The 18,987-nt window shown below is 44.6% G+C and overlaps 1 protein-coding gene across 1 annotated transcript in view; it reads right to left on the bottom strand.

Moving 5' to 3' along the window:
• LOC121047176 (cell adhesion molecule 2-like) overlaps nucleotides 1–18,987 on the bottom strand; it is a 535,225-nt gene that overhangs the window by 57,654 nt on the left and 458,584 nt on the right. Inside the window, exon 3 of the mRNA XM_040502222.2 lies at nucleotides 11,564–11,845. Coding sequence (XP_040358156.1) covers nucleotides 11,564–11,845 — 282 coding nt within the window. The remainder of the gene's footprint in view (nucleotides 1–11,563; nucleotides 11,846–18,987) is intronic.

Here is an 18,987-nt window from a genome sequence, read left to right on the forward strand (position 1 = left end):
AAGGTCGCGTCAAAACCTTAGAAAACGACCCGTGACTAAGGAAAATAGAGTGAGGGAGACTCGAACCGACTAGTTCTTGATCGGCGGTTTTCGGGCGGAATGAAACATAATTTCGAGCCACAAATTGTGTTTTGGGTAGTTGGGCTCTCAATTGTCATGTACAACTAAGAACCTCGGCGAGCATAAATACCCTGTCAGTGTACCTTTAAAGTTAGGATCACCAAACAGGACAGCTTGTAAGTTCAGTGATGAGCTTAGATCTAGCTTCTGAGAACTATAGGAAATCCCTCACGGATCCTGATGGAGGGCGGTACAAAAGAGCAAACAATATATCACAGCACTGTGCACAAAACACACTCAAATTTGTCATCCACAATTCTTTGTTCGGAAAGTACGTGATATGAGAGCTCTGAACGAATACAGAAAGCAACCCCGCCACCACTTTTTTTGAGCGTCGTGCAGACACACACGCAAGTGGACACGGTGACAGCAGAAGCGACATGTCTCACAGGTGGCTCTTCTCTTGCGTGCAGTAGTGGCTGCTGCTGATGCTGCTGTCGCATCACAGATTTCAAGCATGTGAAGGCGCGTACGGACAGCGATACGGAACCACCGTTCTTCAAAACAACGTGATCGAAAAGCTGCCAGTCAACCAGATAACCGACACACCTCATCGAAATCTACACAAAGACGTGGTCTTTGACCACATGCTTGATCGTCCAATCATCTACCCTGGAGGCACATCCACGTCAGCCTTCGAGACTAGAAAGCAACAACCCAACGGATTGACGGCCAGTGGGCAAGGTGAAAGCAGAAGCGACATGTATTACAGATGGCTCTTTTCTTGCGTGCAGGTAGGTCCGAGTTTTTGTGACTGCTCGTATCGCTCAGACGATCGTTGTCTACTGCGGTTGCCTTGCCCAAGACGTGTGAAATTGTTTTTCGCTGCCACTGCTGATTGTTGTTGAGGGGCACATGCGTTGATAAGGTGCGGGGATGTCGAACAAAAGCCTAGCGCAGAGACAGATAAAATGCAGCAGATACTGGAACGCCAGAAAGAGATGAGAGTTAATTTATCAACTAAAGTTGCAAGCCAAAAAAAAAAAAGTTTTGATAAAAGATAAGAAGCGATTAAAGAGCCCACTTTATAGATAACTGATCTTCTCACGACGCTGGCTGTTAAACAAAGAAAGGTGGCAAATTAGGAAGCGAAAGTATCAAAGCTACAAGAAAAAAATTGATGACTTACAAAACAGAAGTTGAAGGAACAATTTGGTAATCCATGAAGTGGCGGAATCCTAGAAGGAAACGGAGTTGGACTTCAGAAAAAAAGTGGTTGAAGATGTTTTAAAAAGAAAAAATGAGTGTTGAAGTGACGTCTTTCGAAAGGGTTCACCGTCTTGGAAGGCTACCTGGCAGAAAGCCGAGGCCAGTCATATTAAGCTTTGGAAGTAATAACGAAAAAACAAAACTTAAGAGTTATCAGAGGGAAGCTATAGGAGAGTGCAGCTGCAAATAAACGAAATGCAGACGAGCCGTTCTTATCGTAGGACAAGCTAAAAATTAATGGAGTAACGTACGGATGGGGCTCAGATACTGATCGGAGAGCTAAACTTTTTGCACCCAATGAACCACCCAATGTACCGCATTCTTAACAATGACGTGAACCTAATTCACAAGAAACAAAAACCTTCTACTGATCAACTTTAATGCTCGAAGTATTGTTAATAAAGCGCTTCAGCCACTATACCCCAGTATAGTGGCTATTACTGAGACCTGGCTTGATTTATCATTGTTCGACAATGAGATAGTTCCCCCTGGTTATAATATTTTTTTCGAAAGGACAGAGGAAGCAGTGGAGGAGGTGTGGCCTTAATAGAGCAATCGTTCGTTGTTAGGAATGATAGTATTGTCAAATATATAAAATAAAATAGGCATCTAGCGGAACACAGTTATCAGATGAGAACCACGTCTCACTAAAATATAGAAAATCAAAACAATGGTTCAGTTCAGATAAGAACAAGTTCATCTCCTCGATTTTATTTCGTAAGCTTCTGGCGTTAAGCAAAAAAGTGAAACATCCGGCCTTCTCAAAGATGAATTGCCACGAGAAAAGTTAGACATCGAAGACAGAGGATACGTCGTTTGATTTAGTTTAGCAAAGTGAAAAGTTGAGCCAGTTGGTTCATGGTTCTTTAAATAATTAAAAGCGCCGAAAAAGACAAGGACAAAGAAGTGGAACGACACAAAGCGCACAAGGGGATTTAGATTAGTGTTGCAAGATCCTCCTCACCGCGAATGACAACTGCTCGGTCACCGTTCTGTTTTCGGACTAACAATTTCACATTCCCGTGCCAAACAAACGCGTACCCTGAATTCTCTACCTAATCCTGTGTTGCTGACAAACAAGTGCGGAAGAGCCGTGTCATCTTTTCACAAATGTATATGTTGTTTTTTCTTCTCCTGAGTGCATGTGTCTTTAAGAGCCGAGAATTGCGAAGCTCCTCACTTGTAAAATGAAAAATAACTCCTCAATTTTCGCCCGGTTTTGCTGGAAGTCTACGCAAAGCTGAAACGTCCGTTCGCAACACAGGCGGCACATCCAGCTTTTTGCCAGTTTATTCATTTTGTTCAAGTCCTGAGTTTGTGTTTCGGGGATGCCATTAATTTCGACGTTTAAGCGACAACTATGGCACTCAAGATTATCCAGATCTCGCTTAGTCTGAGCAAGTTTATTGGGTGAGCCAGCGTTCTCGCGCCGGTTTACTCGTTTCTTCAGCTCCTTAGTAGAGTTTTCCTGGTTAACTAACTGCCGTTTGAAGTCGTCAAACGTGTCCGAGAGTACCTGTAGAGACTTTTTAACCGCTGCCATCACACTGGGCAAGGTCATTAGTGAGTCAAGCTTGTTACCTATTCCCAGCATCAGTGATGAGGAGTCTACCTCCGATTTCTGTGATTTTCTTTCATTGCACATTACATTCCCTTGTCCCCCCTAGACGCTTCAGATTTGCACTTTTCCCCAAAATCCTAAGGTTTTACTTTCAGCGTTTCTTCGGTTTCACCAGAGCATGTGCCGAAATGAAATGTAAATTTATATTCAGAGTAGTTGATCGATGGTCCATTACATGGAACAGACAACCGGCATACGCAGCACCGCACCTTGGCAGCAGCGGCAGAGAGAGAGATTATGACTTACAGAAAATGATAGAAAAGATTTCAACCAACCCGCAAAATACAGAAGCATAGATTCAGCAGACGTGTCAACAGTTCGCTGACGCTACCGCCAAATGCGAAGGGCACCCCGCAGAAAAACTTTGGCGACCAGTGTTGTCACTGGTGTCGCTGATGTCGTTGGCGATTTTGCTGCACCGAACAACTTGTCCACTTGGCTCCCTCGATGAAAAATGAAAATCTTCGGTTTGAGTGGACAACTTGAAGAGATGTCACACTGGTAACCAGGCTCTGGAGCAGTCCCGTTTACTGGGTAATGACAGCGGAGTAGACGCTATACGTATGTTAGGCCAATCGTATCTCCGGTTACGGTCACGTGACTACAGTGGCCATGCGAGTGATAAGGCAGAACACGGCACCCGATTTAAAGCCACTGCTCGGTAGGCAACTCACATGGCCTCCACTGCATTATCAACATTTCGACGAACTAACAAAATAATACAAATGACAAATCGTCTTGCTGTGCTCATCGTTGCTATACTCCTTCAAGATAAACCTTTTGCGGGCGCACCCCCTACCGACTTTGAAGGAGCGCCTGCTTTGAGGCACCTCCTCTGTTTTTCTATATCCACCTAACTTGAAAGCTTCGTAAAAGGCGCCCGCTGGTAGGAGCAATCAGCCCTCAACTTTTTCATCACTTGACTCCTCTCTCTACGCGCGGATAACAGCTGGAGGGTGATCACGTGGTAAAGGAATAACGCATGACGCACTAGCGATTCCCAATCCCGGAATGTCTCCTTGATAATCTGGTTTCCTGTGTGCTGCTGCCTCAGGGGCTGCCTTGAATTTTAATCGTAAGCTATGGATCGTCCGCGACAATGTATTCGATGTTTGCCAAACCTTTCCGTGTTCAAAATGTCCGACGCCTATATCGGCAACGACGATTTCTTTAAAGAAACCGCACAAATACTTGTGTTGTTGTTGGGTTTGGCAAATAACCGCTTGGGCCATACCGTGTTGAATCTCCACGGAGCCCTTCGTTCTCGTTTTTTGTGTTTCTGTGTTTATTATTTTTTTATTGTTTTTTTTTTTTTTTTTGTAGTGCCCGTGGTCACATAATTCTTGGATTACCTCTATCAATCCGCTTTTTTTAGTCTAAATGCACTGCAACTTACTTAGCAAACAGGATAGCTGGGCGAGTTGGTATGTATTCAATATATATAATTGGGTTGTGGGGATATTTATACAGCGTGTAGTTGGTCAGCCATTAAAGTTGCGACGAGTCACACGCTGTAGATGAGGAATTTAGCCAGTGCGGTACAACCGCTAGCCTGGGGTCTTTAACGTGCACCACGCAGTAGCGATACACGACCGCACGCCGGTACGATGCTCATCCAGATCGAAACGGGCAGGGGTGGGGCTCGAACGCGGGATCCCTGGGTTCTGCAGCGCGAGCTTTCGCTCCACGCGCGTCGCGATAAGTGTGCACTTTAGCCCACTTGGCAATCGATCCCCCCTATGTATTCAACTTACGTCTTGCAACGATTTACGGTTCTTCTACGGGACATTTGCGGGCAACACGAACAATAATGTTCCCGAAATTCTACCGGCAGTTGGGTCCCATTAGATAACTGAAATCATCTCACAACTGCCTGTAGAATACTGATTTTTAAATCTTCCTGCGCTTTCTGGAAGCGCGTTTAATAGATAACTTTTCGTGAATACACGTTTCATGGACACACGTTTCGTTGACGCTAACATATCACCGAAATCGTTACGGGAACTGCACGCTGTAGGGACATTTTGTCGCGCGTGAATCACTGACCGAGGGAACCTTTCACGTAGTTTTGCAGCGAGTGTGCGATGGCTCATTAAAATAATATTTTAGCACCAGGCCGCCCCGTACAATCCCTCTGCGGCGACAGTCTAAGGTTACATAAAAAAAAAACTAATCATAGCTGGAAATCATGGTGTAAGGTGCAAAAAAACAAACAACGAACACAAGAGAGAGAACAGGCATACAGGCGCCGAATCATAGCTGTTCATAAAAAATATGTGGATGGAACATAGCGTGTCAATGAAACAATGAGTCGATTAAATAAGGTTCGGTGAACCGATCGCAGCCGCCAATAAGAGGCGACATCCTGTGGAATTTCCGGGAAATAATTTTCCTAGCTGCCGGGAAAAGGCACTATAGCCTAGAATTACCCCGGTTCTAGTTCGCTTCGGAAATTTCTCAGTTGTTCAAAAGTTTACCAGTACCTCTTCACGTTTCAAAGATCGCTTGCACGCTTGTACTTGCGTGAAAAATAGGATGTGTGTAATAAAATTTTAGGATATTTTAAAATTAGGTTTTGTGCGCGGGGGAAATACAATTTTTACGGGTTTCCTCTATGCTATAAGCGAGTTTATCAGGTTAGGATCGTCGTAAATAAACTTAAGATCTTCAACCTTCCTGAAGGTACCGGTTTAAGGCTAACGAATAATTTGCCTGAAGATCCTAAGCGCGTGTTCAAACGTGTGGCGCCATGCCATGTCGAACGGGCGTCCGTGTGAAATGGGTGCCGTATCAAATGGGTACCGTGTCAAACGGATACAGGTTCAAACGGGTACCCGCATCCCATAACCACGTTTAATCCAAACGGGTCGACAAGTTTACCACCCGTTTGATTCAAACGGGTCGACCAGTTGTCCGTCCGTTTGAATTTCAGATGTTTTAAAGCGGAGCTCTTAGGCCCTCATTTCCGGCTTGAACGGCGTCACCGTCGCCGTCGGCGTCGACGTCACCCCGCGGTGCGTCATGGGACATTTTCCATGATGCAACGCGCGGGGAAGAGGAGGAGGAGGGGGAGAAAAAGGAGGGGCAGGAAGAGGAGGGGGAGTGGAGGGGAGGAGGAGGGAGGAGAAGAAGGGTAGGGGAGGAGGGTGGAGGAGGAGGAAGAGGAGTAGGTAAGAGAGGAGGAGAGGAGGGAGGAGATTTGGGGAGGAGCTCAAAGGATGGGGGAGGAGAGGTGAAGGACGAGGAGGGGATGAGGAAGACGAAGAGGAGGAAATGGGCGAGGAGGGGAGGAGGGAGGATGAAGAGGTGAGGAGGTGGGAGGATGGGTATGCCCTCCCCTCAGTACCCTTCCGTCCTCCTCAACAGCTGCGCTCTAATTCGGTGTAAACGTCTTTCATTTTTATTCAGTAGAATGGTGTACTCAAATGAGGACAGTCCCGTTATGCCTATATTTTTTTCAAGTTAAGAATTTTGATTCACTTAACAGATGGTTCAACTGCTATTCTTTAATCTTCATATGGTCGTTATAAATAATGCGTCAGGGGGAAAAACGATGAGCTAATGCTTGGGACCCCCTCGGACGATGGTTTGTTCGCAATAAACGTCTTCATTACTAGGGTTGTCAAATATTTTAAGTGATGATCTGTGCTTCCCCACAGTATATGTTAGCGTTTTCAAAAAGAAGGCACGAAAGTCAGAAAGTTCATATGAGCGTACTTTCTCACAAGGCTCAGCGTGTGTGGAGAAGTGACATTTGGATCAATGCGAATTTTCCAGCTAGGGATGTAGGCACACCGAAAAAAATATGTACCTCCCATAGTCAACTTTACGAGGGACGGCCAGTCAAGATGTAAATGACCGACGATAATCATTCATCCGAAGGTGGAGAAAAAAATATTAAAATTTTGTCGGTCGCACTCATCATATTTCGACGAGGTAAGTGACCTCGTTTATTATGTCGAGCCACGCGTTACATAGAAGCCAACGTTTGTCCGTACGACAAAGCCCCAACACCTCTGGTTCCTACGTTCCAAAACCGCTGCTCAATTTCTAAACACGGTTGACCTCTCACTTTTCTTAAAAAAAAAAACACACGCCCACACCTCAAGGTTTGAAAATGATAATGAACCGAAAACAGCGTTGTTGCGCTTATGTGTTTTTGCGACGGCTCATGTTTGCGTATTCTGATTGTGTACGTGTAAAGGTGCAGGCGTTTAGAGGGTTGATGTGCTCGAACACAGACGCTGCATTCCGGTGTGTGTGGTTATGAGACTCGTCCGATGCGTACCGTGGGAACACCAGACTCTGGGCGTTCGGGACGCACCCTGCGAAATCAAGCCAGCCCGAGCGGTGTCAAAGAAAGCTCCCCTTCGGCCGACGCTCCTTCTTCCCGGACAGGTAAGGCAACAAAGACACACAAAATATTATTAAATTATTACCCCGCCTGACTGTTTTAATCCTCGGAGCACTTTTGAAGGAATGTAGCTTTTATAGTTTGGCACTCATTAGAGAATTTAATAAAATCCAATTAGCGCACTTTTTTTGTAGTTTTGAAGTTAAAAAAAAAATTGGTGTGTTTAGAAAAACTCGCATATATTACACACTACATCCCAGGTATGCATAAACTTTACCTGATTTAATTTTGCGTTAAATCCCAGTAAATACTCCGGCAAGGTGGCAACAATTATTTAAATATTGTACATAAAAAGTGAGGAGGGCCAAGTTTGCAGCTTGGGATCAATTTCAAAATATTTAATATATTCAATTGTTGGAATCTATATGTCCAAACATTATAATTGTACTAAATAGAGTCTACCGAGGGCATTCTATACAATAAATAAAACGAAAAAGTTATGTAAAATTGCCTTTCTGGGAAAGTTGATGTTCAAATTTGTACTTTTGGAATATTCTTTCTTATTTAAATATGTCTTGGCCAATATAACTTAATATGTCTTGGCCAATATAACTTAATATAAAAATAATAAAGCGCAATATATACACAGGTTCTTTGATCTTAATTTGAACAGGATTATTAAATGGAGGACGTCGAATGTAAATTATTGTGGTTTGTACTGATGAGTAATATGGCTAATATAGAGGTCTCATTCTCAAGATAAGTCAAATAATGAATTAAATGTCTTCATTAAGTTTTAATTATTTCACATGATATTATGATTTATATTATAAACTTGCTGATAATCATCTAAAAGTAGTACATCAGTCAAGTTTAGAAGGATTTAAAGCACGTTGGAAGCTGGGGGGGGGGGGGGGGGAGTGCGCTAAGGTTACCAATTGTGTAACAGGCGGAACGCTGGCGTTCCAAGAAACGCGGACAATAATCTTTTCATCTGCGTTTTCAGACCGCTTGTGTTGGGTCTGATGTTGCACAAATCTAAACTTTACCGCATCCCTACGGTTACGACATGCTTTAAATATTTCTTAATATGATCGACGTAGTGGTTCTACATCATGACGTTCAGCAGAGTACTAATAAGAACCATGTTTATTTCCACAAACTAAAAGTTACTTAACCCAATTTATTTTATGATTGAACTTATGGTGACGATTATCTCTCTATGTTTGGCTTCCTGTTCGTATAACTTTCCTGCACATATTAAATTCTTTTACCTTTCAAGAATTTTTTTAAATTAAATGCGTTCAAAATAAACAAACAGTTTTGTTTAATTTATATCATAACACTGAACATAACAAAAACATTATATTTGCAACCAGGTAAAGCATTTTGAAACGAGCCGGGCTCAGAATATTTAAACTAAACAAATGAGACACGCCTGTTTGCCAATTGAATATTTTAATCTAGATTTTTAAAAAAATCTTTGCTTGGGAGAAGAGCGTGTTGGTTTAAGTCATGGATGAAGAAAGAATAAACAATTAAAACAAGGACAACATCACCACATCTCCCAACTAGCAACAGACGAGTAAACGTTCAACAGCGAGCAGCCGACTATACCCAAGAGGAAAAGGGGGGAGAAGGGGAGAGAAGGGGAGAGAAGGGAAAATAAAAACGCGAAGTGCATATTAGAGTGGGGGGATTATCTCGGATTTTATAAATTGAACCTCAGTTTTTGTCAGCAGGAGGGAAGGGTTTGACACGTTGTTTTTTGCAGCGGTCATGGCGAATGACTCTATAATCTCCGTGTCGAATCTGCTGTCATGTCCCCCAAGAATTTTTGTTTCATCAAGGAGGGGATGACAAAGCAAACACGAACAGGCATATATGGCTATGGGATGATAAGAATCTGGAGAGGACGTAAAAACTTCGTTGTGATGTTCGCGGAGTCCGTGATTAGAGCATCTGCCGGTCTAACCTATGCATTGGTGGCCGCAGCTCAAGGAAATGGAGTAAACTTTCTTCTCTTTGCATTGTATTAATTTATTTTCGTGTTTAACAGTGCAGCCAATCGGTATCTGGTTGTTGTTCACTTGTTGACAGAGTTGCTTAGACGCATACGGCACGAGAAGACAACATTCGTGTCAAACTTCGAGACAATGGATCAATCACAGACCCCGCGAATCACAGACCGGCAGATGCACCAATCACAGACTCCGCAAACATTACAACGAAGTTTCTAAGTCCTCTCCAGGTTCTAATCATCCCACAGTCATGCATGCCCGTTCGTGTTTGCTTTGTCATCCCCTCTTTGATGAAACGAAAATTCTGGGGGGGGGGGGGGGGAGACATGACAGTAGATTTGGCAGGGAGATCATAAAGTCATTTACCATGACCACTGTAAAAAACAACCTGTCAAACCCTTCCCACCTGCTGACGGAAACTGAGGTTGAATTTCTAAAATCAGGGATAATCCCACCACTCTGATTTGTTTTTATCTGTTTTTATCTTCCCTTCTCTCCCCTTCTCCCCCCTTTCCCTCCTGGATATAGTCGGCTGCTCGCTGTTGAAAGTTTACTCGTATGTTGCTAGTTCAAAGATCTGGTTAATTTGTGCCCGTTTTAATTATTTTTCCTTTCTTCATCCATGAAACTTTTTTTTTGCCTTCAGAAAGGTATTTGAGCCGTATATGCGGCATTTGAATACAAGCCAAATCTGAAAATTCGTATTGTTTTATCTACTTGTTTGTAAGTATTGCAGAAGGTTTTTCACTATCCGAGCAGGATGGTTTTTAGAGAGAAATATAAATATGGCGCCAACACAATTTTTAGTTTTGTCATAATGAAGAGTTTTCTCAGTATATAGTTTCTTGAAAAGCTCTGAGACATTACCCCCTTTTTTCTGTACGATTCAACAAGGAAATGCTCAAAATAAAATTGACTAATCACTGCACTGTTTATTTATCAATAAAACTGCAAAATATCAAAAGGTGACCAAGTTGCAGAAGCTAAGACATTGTTGCCTTCTCTTATAGTTCCCTCTAATTGAAGTAGGTTTGACGTATACACTTTACCTTCAATATTTACTCAATTAGGTGAATTCAAATCTTAAATCCATTGTCTTATTAGTCTTTGTAAATAAAATCAACTACTAACCTTGGCAAGAAAAGTCTTGAGAAATAGTTAGCCGTGAAAAGCAAATATAAAATATTAACTACCGCTTTTGTTGTCCATTGGCTGGGTAACATTTATTCCTTAAGCAGCAATTTAAAAGTACTAGCAATTGTTCTACAATACCCTTTTATAACAAATAAGCTTTCCGCACAAATAGATACTGACGAAATAACACAAAATGTCTTTACAAATTTCACACATGAGGCATATACACAAAAAGCCACCTCAGTATGTCTAGCGGATTGGACGGTTTTACTAAACGAATCAGCCTCACACGGAAAGTAATCACCAAAACCTATCCTGCTTTCTGTACAAGAAAAATCCAATTTTTACCTGTAATATATACTGCACATATCGGGATGGAATTATGTTGAACGATACTATAAACTTCGCACTTATGAAAAATATTTGTATATTGTACAATTCAAACAATGAGCCACGTTTACGCGAACTAGAAGTTTCAATCAACAATCACAAGGTAAAACAGTACGTTCTCCACGGAAAAATTGTAGCATTAAAAATGTATGAAATGCTTCGCCGCACTTCGTACATTTGCACCAATAAGCGGTTATAACTGTTTGTCTTTTTTTTTACAATCGAATGACCGTCACAAAACCAACTGAAACTTTCGTGGTGGAGTTAGCTTCCTCGTGGCATTTACATGGAAGCTGAACTTTGTTTTTTGTCAACTTCCGATCTGTACAAAGTGATACAAAGCGCCAACATCCTCTTTCTGCTGAATGGCCCCCAAGGTTTCTAGTCACAGGCCATATTAGCTGGGACGCGCGAGCAACAAACAGGCAGTACACACCATGCAGTTTAGCTGGCAGGGCAAGTGTCTTTGGCAGAGTTCAGTTTTGGGGACGCACCCCCCGCTAGCGTATACCTTTCCTACTTTCTCCCGCCCGTGTCATAGCATGCGTACCGCGCGCGGGAGTTCATCTACATATATGAACAGCACATATAATGCTGACTCTTCCCGTCAAATTTTGAATCTGCATTATGTCACTACTCGCGCAGTCTATTTCCTATGACCAGGGACTGGGGCTTTGATATAAATAGAAGCGAGCGCGAGACATCACCACCTACATCTAGGCAAAAGCAGTGTGTCGCTGTTGGCCAACCCCTCGCTGTTTTCGGCCGTGCATTGGAAGGAGCCCGTCAGGTTGGTCCTGAGTCCAGCCCGCGCCAGGCGCCTTGACTGCTCGTTGTCCCTCGAGGGTCGCTGGAAGTCCACCGTGGTGCCGTTCAGCTTCCAGGTGAACCGAGTGACGCGAGGATTAGCCCAGGCTTCGCACCGTAGGTGCACAGCGTACGGGTTCAACTTGCTGCCGCACGAGGAAAGAACCCGCAGGGTCACGTCCGGTTTATCTGCACGAGAAGAGGCGACATTCTCTAGATAATATGCATTTTCTGTCGCAAGTCTTTGACGTAAGACGTCCTTTTGCTAGTTGCTCCGGATTTCGGAAAGTCGTATATTTTGAAGCTGCTGCCTGCTACGTCAAATGACATGACGTCACGTGACCTATACACCCATTTCAGTTTCCCCGTTAAACTTAAAGGGGTAATCCACGTCAAGTGAGCTGCCCAGCAGCACAGATTTTGGTCATGCGTTGGGCGATGGCTGGCGATGGCCTTTTGTTCAATGGCCAAAGAGCGGCCATTCTTAGGCCAATTCGTCCCGATAGTTGATGGCCAGTGGCCAGTGGCCAATAACGAGAGAAAAACCAGTCATCAACCAATGGCTGGCCACTGTCTGGCCACTGGCCAAAGGACCATTGACAGCCATTGGCCCAAGATCGCCCAAATCTGTGCTGCTAAGGTAAACAACAATTTTATTTCCCCGCTAAGTTTAACGGGGAAATGACATTGGTGTGTAGGTCATGTAGCATCAAGCAATCTGGCGTCCTTTTCCTAACAAAATTTAGTTGAAAGAATGATATCACGTAACCTATGCGGAGATTAAGTTTGCCCGCTAGATTTATCGTGAAAATTGACCACACGTGACCTCAATACAAAATGAGTTTCCCCGCTTAATTTAGCGGAGAAAATAATGCCAAATAATTTCATGTTCCGTAACCTACACACAAAATCAGCTTCCCTGGTAAATTTACAAGACGTTTGACATCAAGTGACATAATATCACGTGACTTGTATATAACTTCAGTTGCCGCGCTTGATTTAGCGGAAAAATTTACGTCCCGTGCCCTATACATAAATTCAGTTTACCCGCTACCGTTCATTTCCCATAATCTGTGGACATACGCCGACCCGAGGGGGGAAGTGAATGGGACAATTAGTCAATGAATCAATGGGGTAAAAAGGAGTGGGAGGATTTAGCGGAATGGAGTCAACGGTGTAGAGAGGGGAGGAGGGTTAAACCCCAAATTCTGTCATTCATGCAAAAACCTATGCCTGTCTTAAATCAGGTGATTAGTATCTCCGCCATTGACACGTAGCGCTTCCTAAAGCTTGTAGTTTTTTGTTCCTGTGCTTTAAGGAACAAACACTTTAGAGTATACACATTAGCGCCCGGCTGCTAAGCGCGGTCATTTATGTGTAGTCCATTGTAGAACTATCGCGTATATGTATTCGAGTAATACACCCGTCCATACTCGCGACCTTCAGAGGGTCATATACGAAATGAATTATTTTCAACTGCAATATATTTCACCTACCATATCGTTTAACCGCAGCGAATAAAAAAGAAAAAAAAAACTGTCGCAAGCTTTAACAAAATTTACAACGTCATCTTGCGTGAATGTCAAGAGGCCGGTTCTAGCACTGACTCTTTTAGACTTGATTCTAATGCGGGGTACCAACTCTGAAACCTGATTGTTAACACTGTTGTAAACTTCGTGAAACTCTGCCACTAATTGATTATCTTTTTGTCTCTTCGGTCAAACGAAAGTGGAAAATAATTCCTTACATAAACTCTTGCAGTTTGCGAATATAATGGAGTGAACTCGAATATATCTGCCTTCTTGCTCTACAATGTGACACAGATTAAAGGCTCAGGCTAGGTTTTTAACCTATTTTTAATTTAATGATTTACCGCGATATTTTTATGCTACAAATTTCAAGCAACAAGTGCCACGCTTCAGGCAAAAGACACAAGTCAAGCAAACACAGCCCATGATAGGCAGTGCCTAAGCACCAAAAAGAAGGGACTTTTAGTGATAAATAATAATGCGTACTCGAAGCTAAGCATTATTATTTGTAAAATCAAAATCTATCAATCGAAATTGATAAAACCATGGATTGTCTGCGGCTGCAGCCTGATTCCTTTGATCGGTGCAACAAGCTTTTCTTTCTTTATTGTAGGCGCAACGAGTCGAGGCGAAAGAGTGCGAAAACAGTTGGACCAAGTGTGGCACAAGAGAGCCTGCGTGAACAGGCGACCGTCGGCGCGCACACCTGAATCCCGAATGCCAAAGCGTAGCTTCCCCCGTGACGCCACAACGGCTCGGGGCAGATTAAAACGCGTCAACAAATAGCGGAGCGGGCGTAGGATGTCACGAGTAGCACAGCGACAAATAAATAGATTGGCAGACACAAAGACCACCCTCCATCGCCTTTGATTCTGATTCTAAAAAGGTTTTTCCCAATCCAAGATATTAAGGACTCAAGCTGCACATCGGAAGAAGCAGAGATTAAATACTTTGCTAGGAGAATACATTCTACTTTGTTGATGTGCTTCATACAGCCCCAAACCCAAATCCTCTCTGAGTGATTTGAAAACCCCCATCTGAGGGAACGAATGCGCCTCATTCTGTTGACACTGTCGCGCATTCGCTCTGCGCCGAGGAAAAGGGCTCCCGCCGACTCACTAAAATATCGGTATTTCCCATGCAGCAGAGACGACTGTTTTCCACGGTCTCGACGGGCTAACATGCGATAAACAGTGGCAACGGGTATTGGGGAGAACACACGAGTCTGTGTGATTAAAGCTCTCACATCTACGCAAAATCTATTGTGGCCAAGGCAATTACATTTTATAATACTAGGGTGACCACCATGTTCATATATTTTAAGAATCCGCTTTAACTTCTCACTTAATCAAACTCCTTACATTTTTACAAACAAAGCTTCTTAATAGATCTGAAATTGTTTTGATCATTTTGATAACCGCCGTGCGAAGATGGCTTGCCATTTTTGCAATTCGTCCAAAACAACCAAAAGCTCCGCGTTTAAGCGCCACTAATTGTAACGCACGCATAATGCACGTACAAGTTATTCTGTGCTCCCTATGTTTATAAAAAAATTATCAATACAAGTTCATTCGTTTTATTGTCATGGTAGTTTTGTGTGGGATGGCTACTTCCAGATGAATAATGCATGTGAGCTGGTATTCCTCCGCCCGATTATTAGTAATTTTAGTATTTTGAAAGCAGTTTTGGAAATTAGAAAAAAAAACTAATAATCTTTACAAGGACGGAAGAAAATGTTATGCATTTTAATGTCAAATGTGTAGTCACACAGATGTTTCATTCTTCGTTTTCTCAAAAAAACAAGCGGTTTATTTTGACGATACCCGCTCGTCACTGAGACGGGTAGCTTCCTTCCGAATCTCGTTCATCTCCAGTCTACCTCCTCTTCTTCTACGTGTCCACACACAGCCTATCTCGGTGACGTCACACGCCGATGATACCACATCACGCGGACCGGTTGCGGAATGCGTTCGCGGTTCTCGCGCACACGTGCCGACGGCTCCCGTCGTTGACAGCACGGCCATCCTCCATCCCAGTCGCCCCGGCTCTGTCTTCTCGTCACTGGAACTTGGAATGTTTCGGCGAAGTGATCATCCTACTCACGCTAGCTCTTGCTGACGTTCTACCTCTGCTACATCTGTGTCGCTCTCCGCTTCCGTTGACAGGCCGTCGTCGCTGCTCTCGGTGCTACTCTCAGCGCTGACCGTGAAGCGCTTCATCTGGTCAGCAGCGGCAACACCTTCGTAGAAACGTTGCGACCGTTGGGTCTCCGGTAGATCTTTCACTTTATACCTATCGGGAGGTACCTTTTCTACAACGATATACGGGCCTCGCTATTTAGGGCGAAGCTTTCGAAACTCGTCCGTTGCCCCTGGTTTTCTTCCGGATGGAACCTTGCGATATAAACACTCCCGGCAGTACGCAATATGTCGCTTGACGTAACGAGGCATTCTCGGAAACCAATACCTCTTGGTGAGTAGTGCCATGGTCTTCTCAACAGCAAAGTGACCGACGTCATCGTGGCATCGTCGTACTACTTGTCAACGTGCTCCTCGTGGCACAACCCACATCAGACGCTCTTCTCCGTTGTCATGGACCCTCTTGAGAATCTTGCCCTCTGCTAGCACGTACTGGTTCTTGACACGCTGCGACTCTTTAGTTATTGAAGATCCCTGTAAGCAGTCTTTGATTCCTTGTAACGTTGGATCGTTTTTTTTTGGCCAACACTAACCAGTCGTCGTCAGTGAGCTCTGTAGCGAAAACGCTGACGCGCGTGGCGACATCAATTTCTTCGGGTCCCGATGCAGGAGCCCTACTAAGCGCGTTTACGTGGTTCATCTTTGTTGCCTTCGCGCACCCCAATTCTGATAGGGATGTAGCGAAGCAGTCGCGGTAGTCATTAATCGGGGTGACGAGTGCTTTCTTTTGCGAAACAGATATAGATGGACTGACATCTACGTCCTCTGCTGCAATCAAGGTTGTCGGCGTTCTTTCGTTGTAGTTTACGTACGCGTCGAGGTTGGCGTTAGCGTCTTCTTCCGTGCACCATGTTCCTCTAGCGATCTGTTCGTTTTCAGCGACGATCAGCGGCGTAGCCGAATGTTAGTTACGGGGATATACAGTTCTCTCAGTTCGTCTTTTCTCAAAACACAGGTTGGGACGTAATGCCAACGCAATTAGTGGATACTGCCATCAATAAAGATGTCTCCGTGGGTTTTCTGAGTCGCTTCTCCGGAGCGGAGCGCGATAATCCCGACGTAGCTTTGAGGGATTACGACTGCTTCTTTGACCCAGAGGCTTACGCGTCGTGGAGGCAGGAACGGTATCTTAAGATTGGCCAAAGTCCCGTCCTCATCATCAGAAGTGTCACGCTCTTCGAAAATGCGTAGTGTGTTCTTGCGACGTACCACCGTAACATGCGGTTGTTCAGTAAAAGGCTGTCCGGCAAGCAGAGGAACAACCAGCACTGCATCTCGCACCACGTACACCTTGACATTGGCCTTGGCTTGGTCGACCGTCAATGTTGCTTGGAAACTGCCTAAAGGCGTCGTTTTTCCCGAGCCAAACCCGTTTATTGTGAATGGATGATTCCACGGTTCGTAGGTGACGTTCATCAGCTGTGCTTCGCTTTCTCGTAACGTTACGCACTGGCTTCCCATGCCGACGATAGCTTTGATTTGCTTGTCGTTTAGAATCGCCTGCATTAAATACTTCTCTTTTGGCGCCATGCAGCCGTACGTCTTGTTACCTTGTTGGGTTAGAATGGCTGCTTTGCTGTCACTCGTGTTCGTTGAGTTTATTTCCTGAAGGCAGTCTCGTCTCATGACCAGATTTCCCACAATTGGTGCATCTTGGTTTTCGCTGAGGTTTCGGGCATGCAGCCGAGAAGTGTCCGTATGGCGAGCAATTAAAACAAAGTGGCTCGCCTGTTTCGTTGAATCTTTTTCGTGGAGCCCTGGTCGTCGGCTCGCTGTTGTCTAAACCGTGATTTTCACGTCGACCAGTCGGCGGTTGATGGAGGGTTTTGGTCCGAGTCTGTTTGATCAAATCGACTCGTTCATGCAGTCGCTTCATGCATCGAAGTAGCTCGTCTGGGGTGGCGTAATCTCTCACGCTCAGAGACCGCACTAAATCTTCGTCTTTTAGTCCAGTGATCAGGTACTCGATGCACGTCCTGGCATCCAGGTTGCAGCGTCGTGCTTTCGCCAGCTTCTCATAAAAGTACCCTTCGATGGTCTCGTGGCGCCCTTTCTTTTCTCCATGTCCCTGAAGACGTGTTGAAAACTCGATGCCGACGGAAAGGCTTTTTTATTTCCACTTTCCATTCGTACCAGGTTAGTTGAACAGAGGTCAAGCCGTCATACCATGTTTTTGCGACGCCGTGAAGCTTAGTGAGAGCAAAGCAGGTCGTTTGTCGATCGCTCCAGTCATAGGCCGCAGCTAGATTGTCAACCTTGTTGAGCCACGCTTCCACCGTAAGTTAAGCGTCCGATGATGGATCATATACTGGCACCAGCTGGGCGCTTGTCGTAGCGAGCCGTCCATCCATGGCGCTCGAAGCTTCCGTTGGTAGGTGGCGTTGTGGCGACTGCGTCGTTTGAAAAAGCTGGGCCGCTCCTTCCAAGGCCTCGCGTACCGCAGTTCGTATCGCGGCCTGCATGAGCACTTGAAAGTCAAGGACTCCGTACGTTGCACCGTCAGGAGCTAGGCCGTGGTCGTTCGACGTCGCGGTGTCCCCGGCTTCCGTCTTCGAATCGTCGTGTGGGCGATTATCGTGGTCGGAGTGTTCGTCGCGCACCCCTGCACTGCTAAGCGTATCTGTGGTCGTCGGATCATCCTCTCGTGGGGTCCCCTGCCCTTGTCCTCCTGTCGTTAGCTTACGTCTTCTCGACATCGGGATTTACGTGGGCGAAGCTCTCGTCAAGGATCTCGGGTAAAGCAAAAATTCGTAGAGCGCTACTTACGTTGTAGCATTCAATCCGAACGGCTTCTCAAGTAGGGGCCTCTCGATCCCACTTCTGAGCTTTTCCGTAGTCACACAGACGTTTCGTTCTTCGTTTTCTTAAAAAAACAAGCGGTTTATTTCGACGATACCCGCTCGTCACCGAGACGGGTACCTACCTTCCGAATCTCGTTCATCTCCAGTCTACCTCCTCTTCTTTTACGTGTCCACACACAGCCTATCTAGGTGACGTCACACGCCGATGATACCACATCGCGTGGACCGGTTCCGCAATGCGTTCGCGGTTCTCGCGCAAACGCGCCGACGGCTCCTGTCGTTGACAACAATTGGAACAGCACAAGAGCAATCACAGCACCGGGATTTCCCTGTCCCTCCCCCTTTTCAAGCCTAAAATAAATTTTAAAGAACGCTCAATTCTATTTTTCATGGTCACATTCACATCGCAGTATAGGATGACTCACAGCGTTTCTTACTTTGACTTACCCACGGAGCAGGCAGTGGTGAAAGACACAGGAAATATAAATACCTGGAAGTAGGTGGTGTTATATTGATATGTATTTTAGAACCTAGAAATGGTATTGATAATGAATTTAAGGTTTAACTTCTCCCGACCAAAAACAAACTCTCGCTCTACTCTGTGGTCCAAGCAATAGTTGCAGAACTTGCATGTGTACTTTAAGTGATAACACCATAGTACAGCCCACCAGTAGCATAGTTCTGCATTTTATTCTGCTATATATGTTCAATATGGCCGTTTCTTTATACAATTCTGCCACTGGCTTTAGTCCTGATGAACTAAAATATGTATCTTGTTAAGCCATCCCTATTGGGAAAAAAGT

The sequence above is a fragment of the Ixodes scapularis genome, unplaced genomic scaffold (assembly GCF_016920785.2).
Source record: "Ixodes scapularis isolate PalLabHiFi unplaced genomic scaffold, ASM1692078v2 PGA_scaffold0__279_contigs__length_252992795, whole genome shotgun sequence".
Classification (NCBI taxonomy): Eukaryota; Metazoa; Arthropoda; class Arachnida; order Ixodida; family Ixodidae; genus Ixodes; species Ixodes scapularis.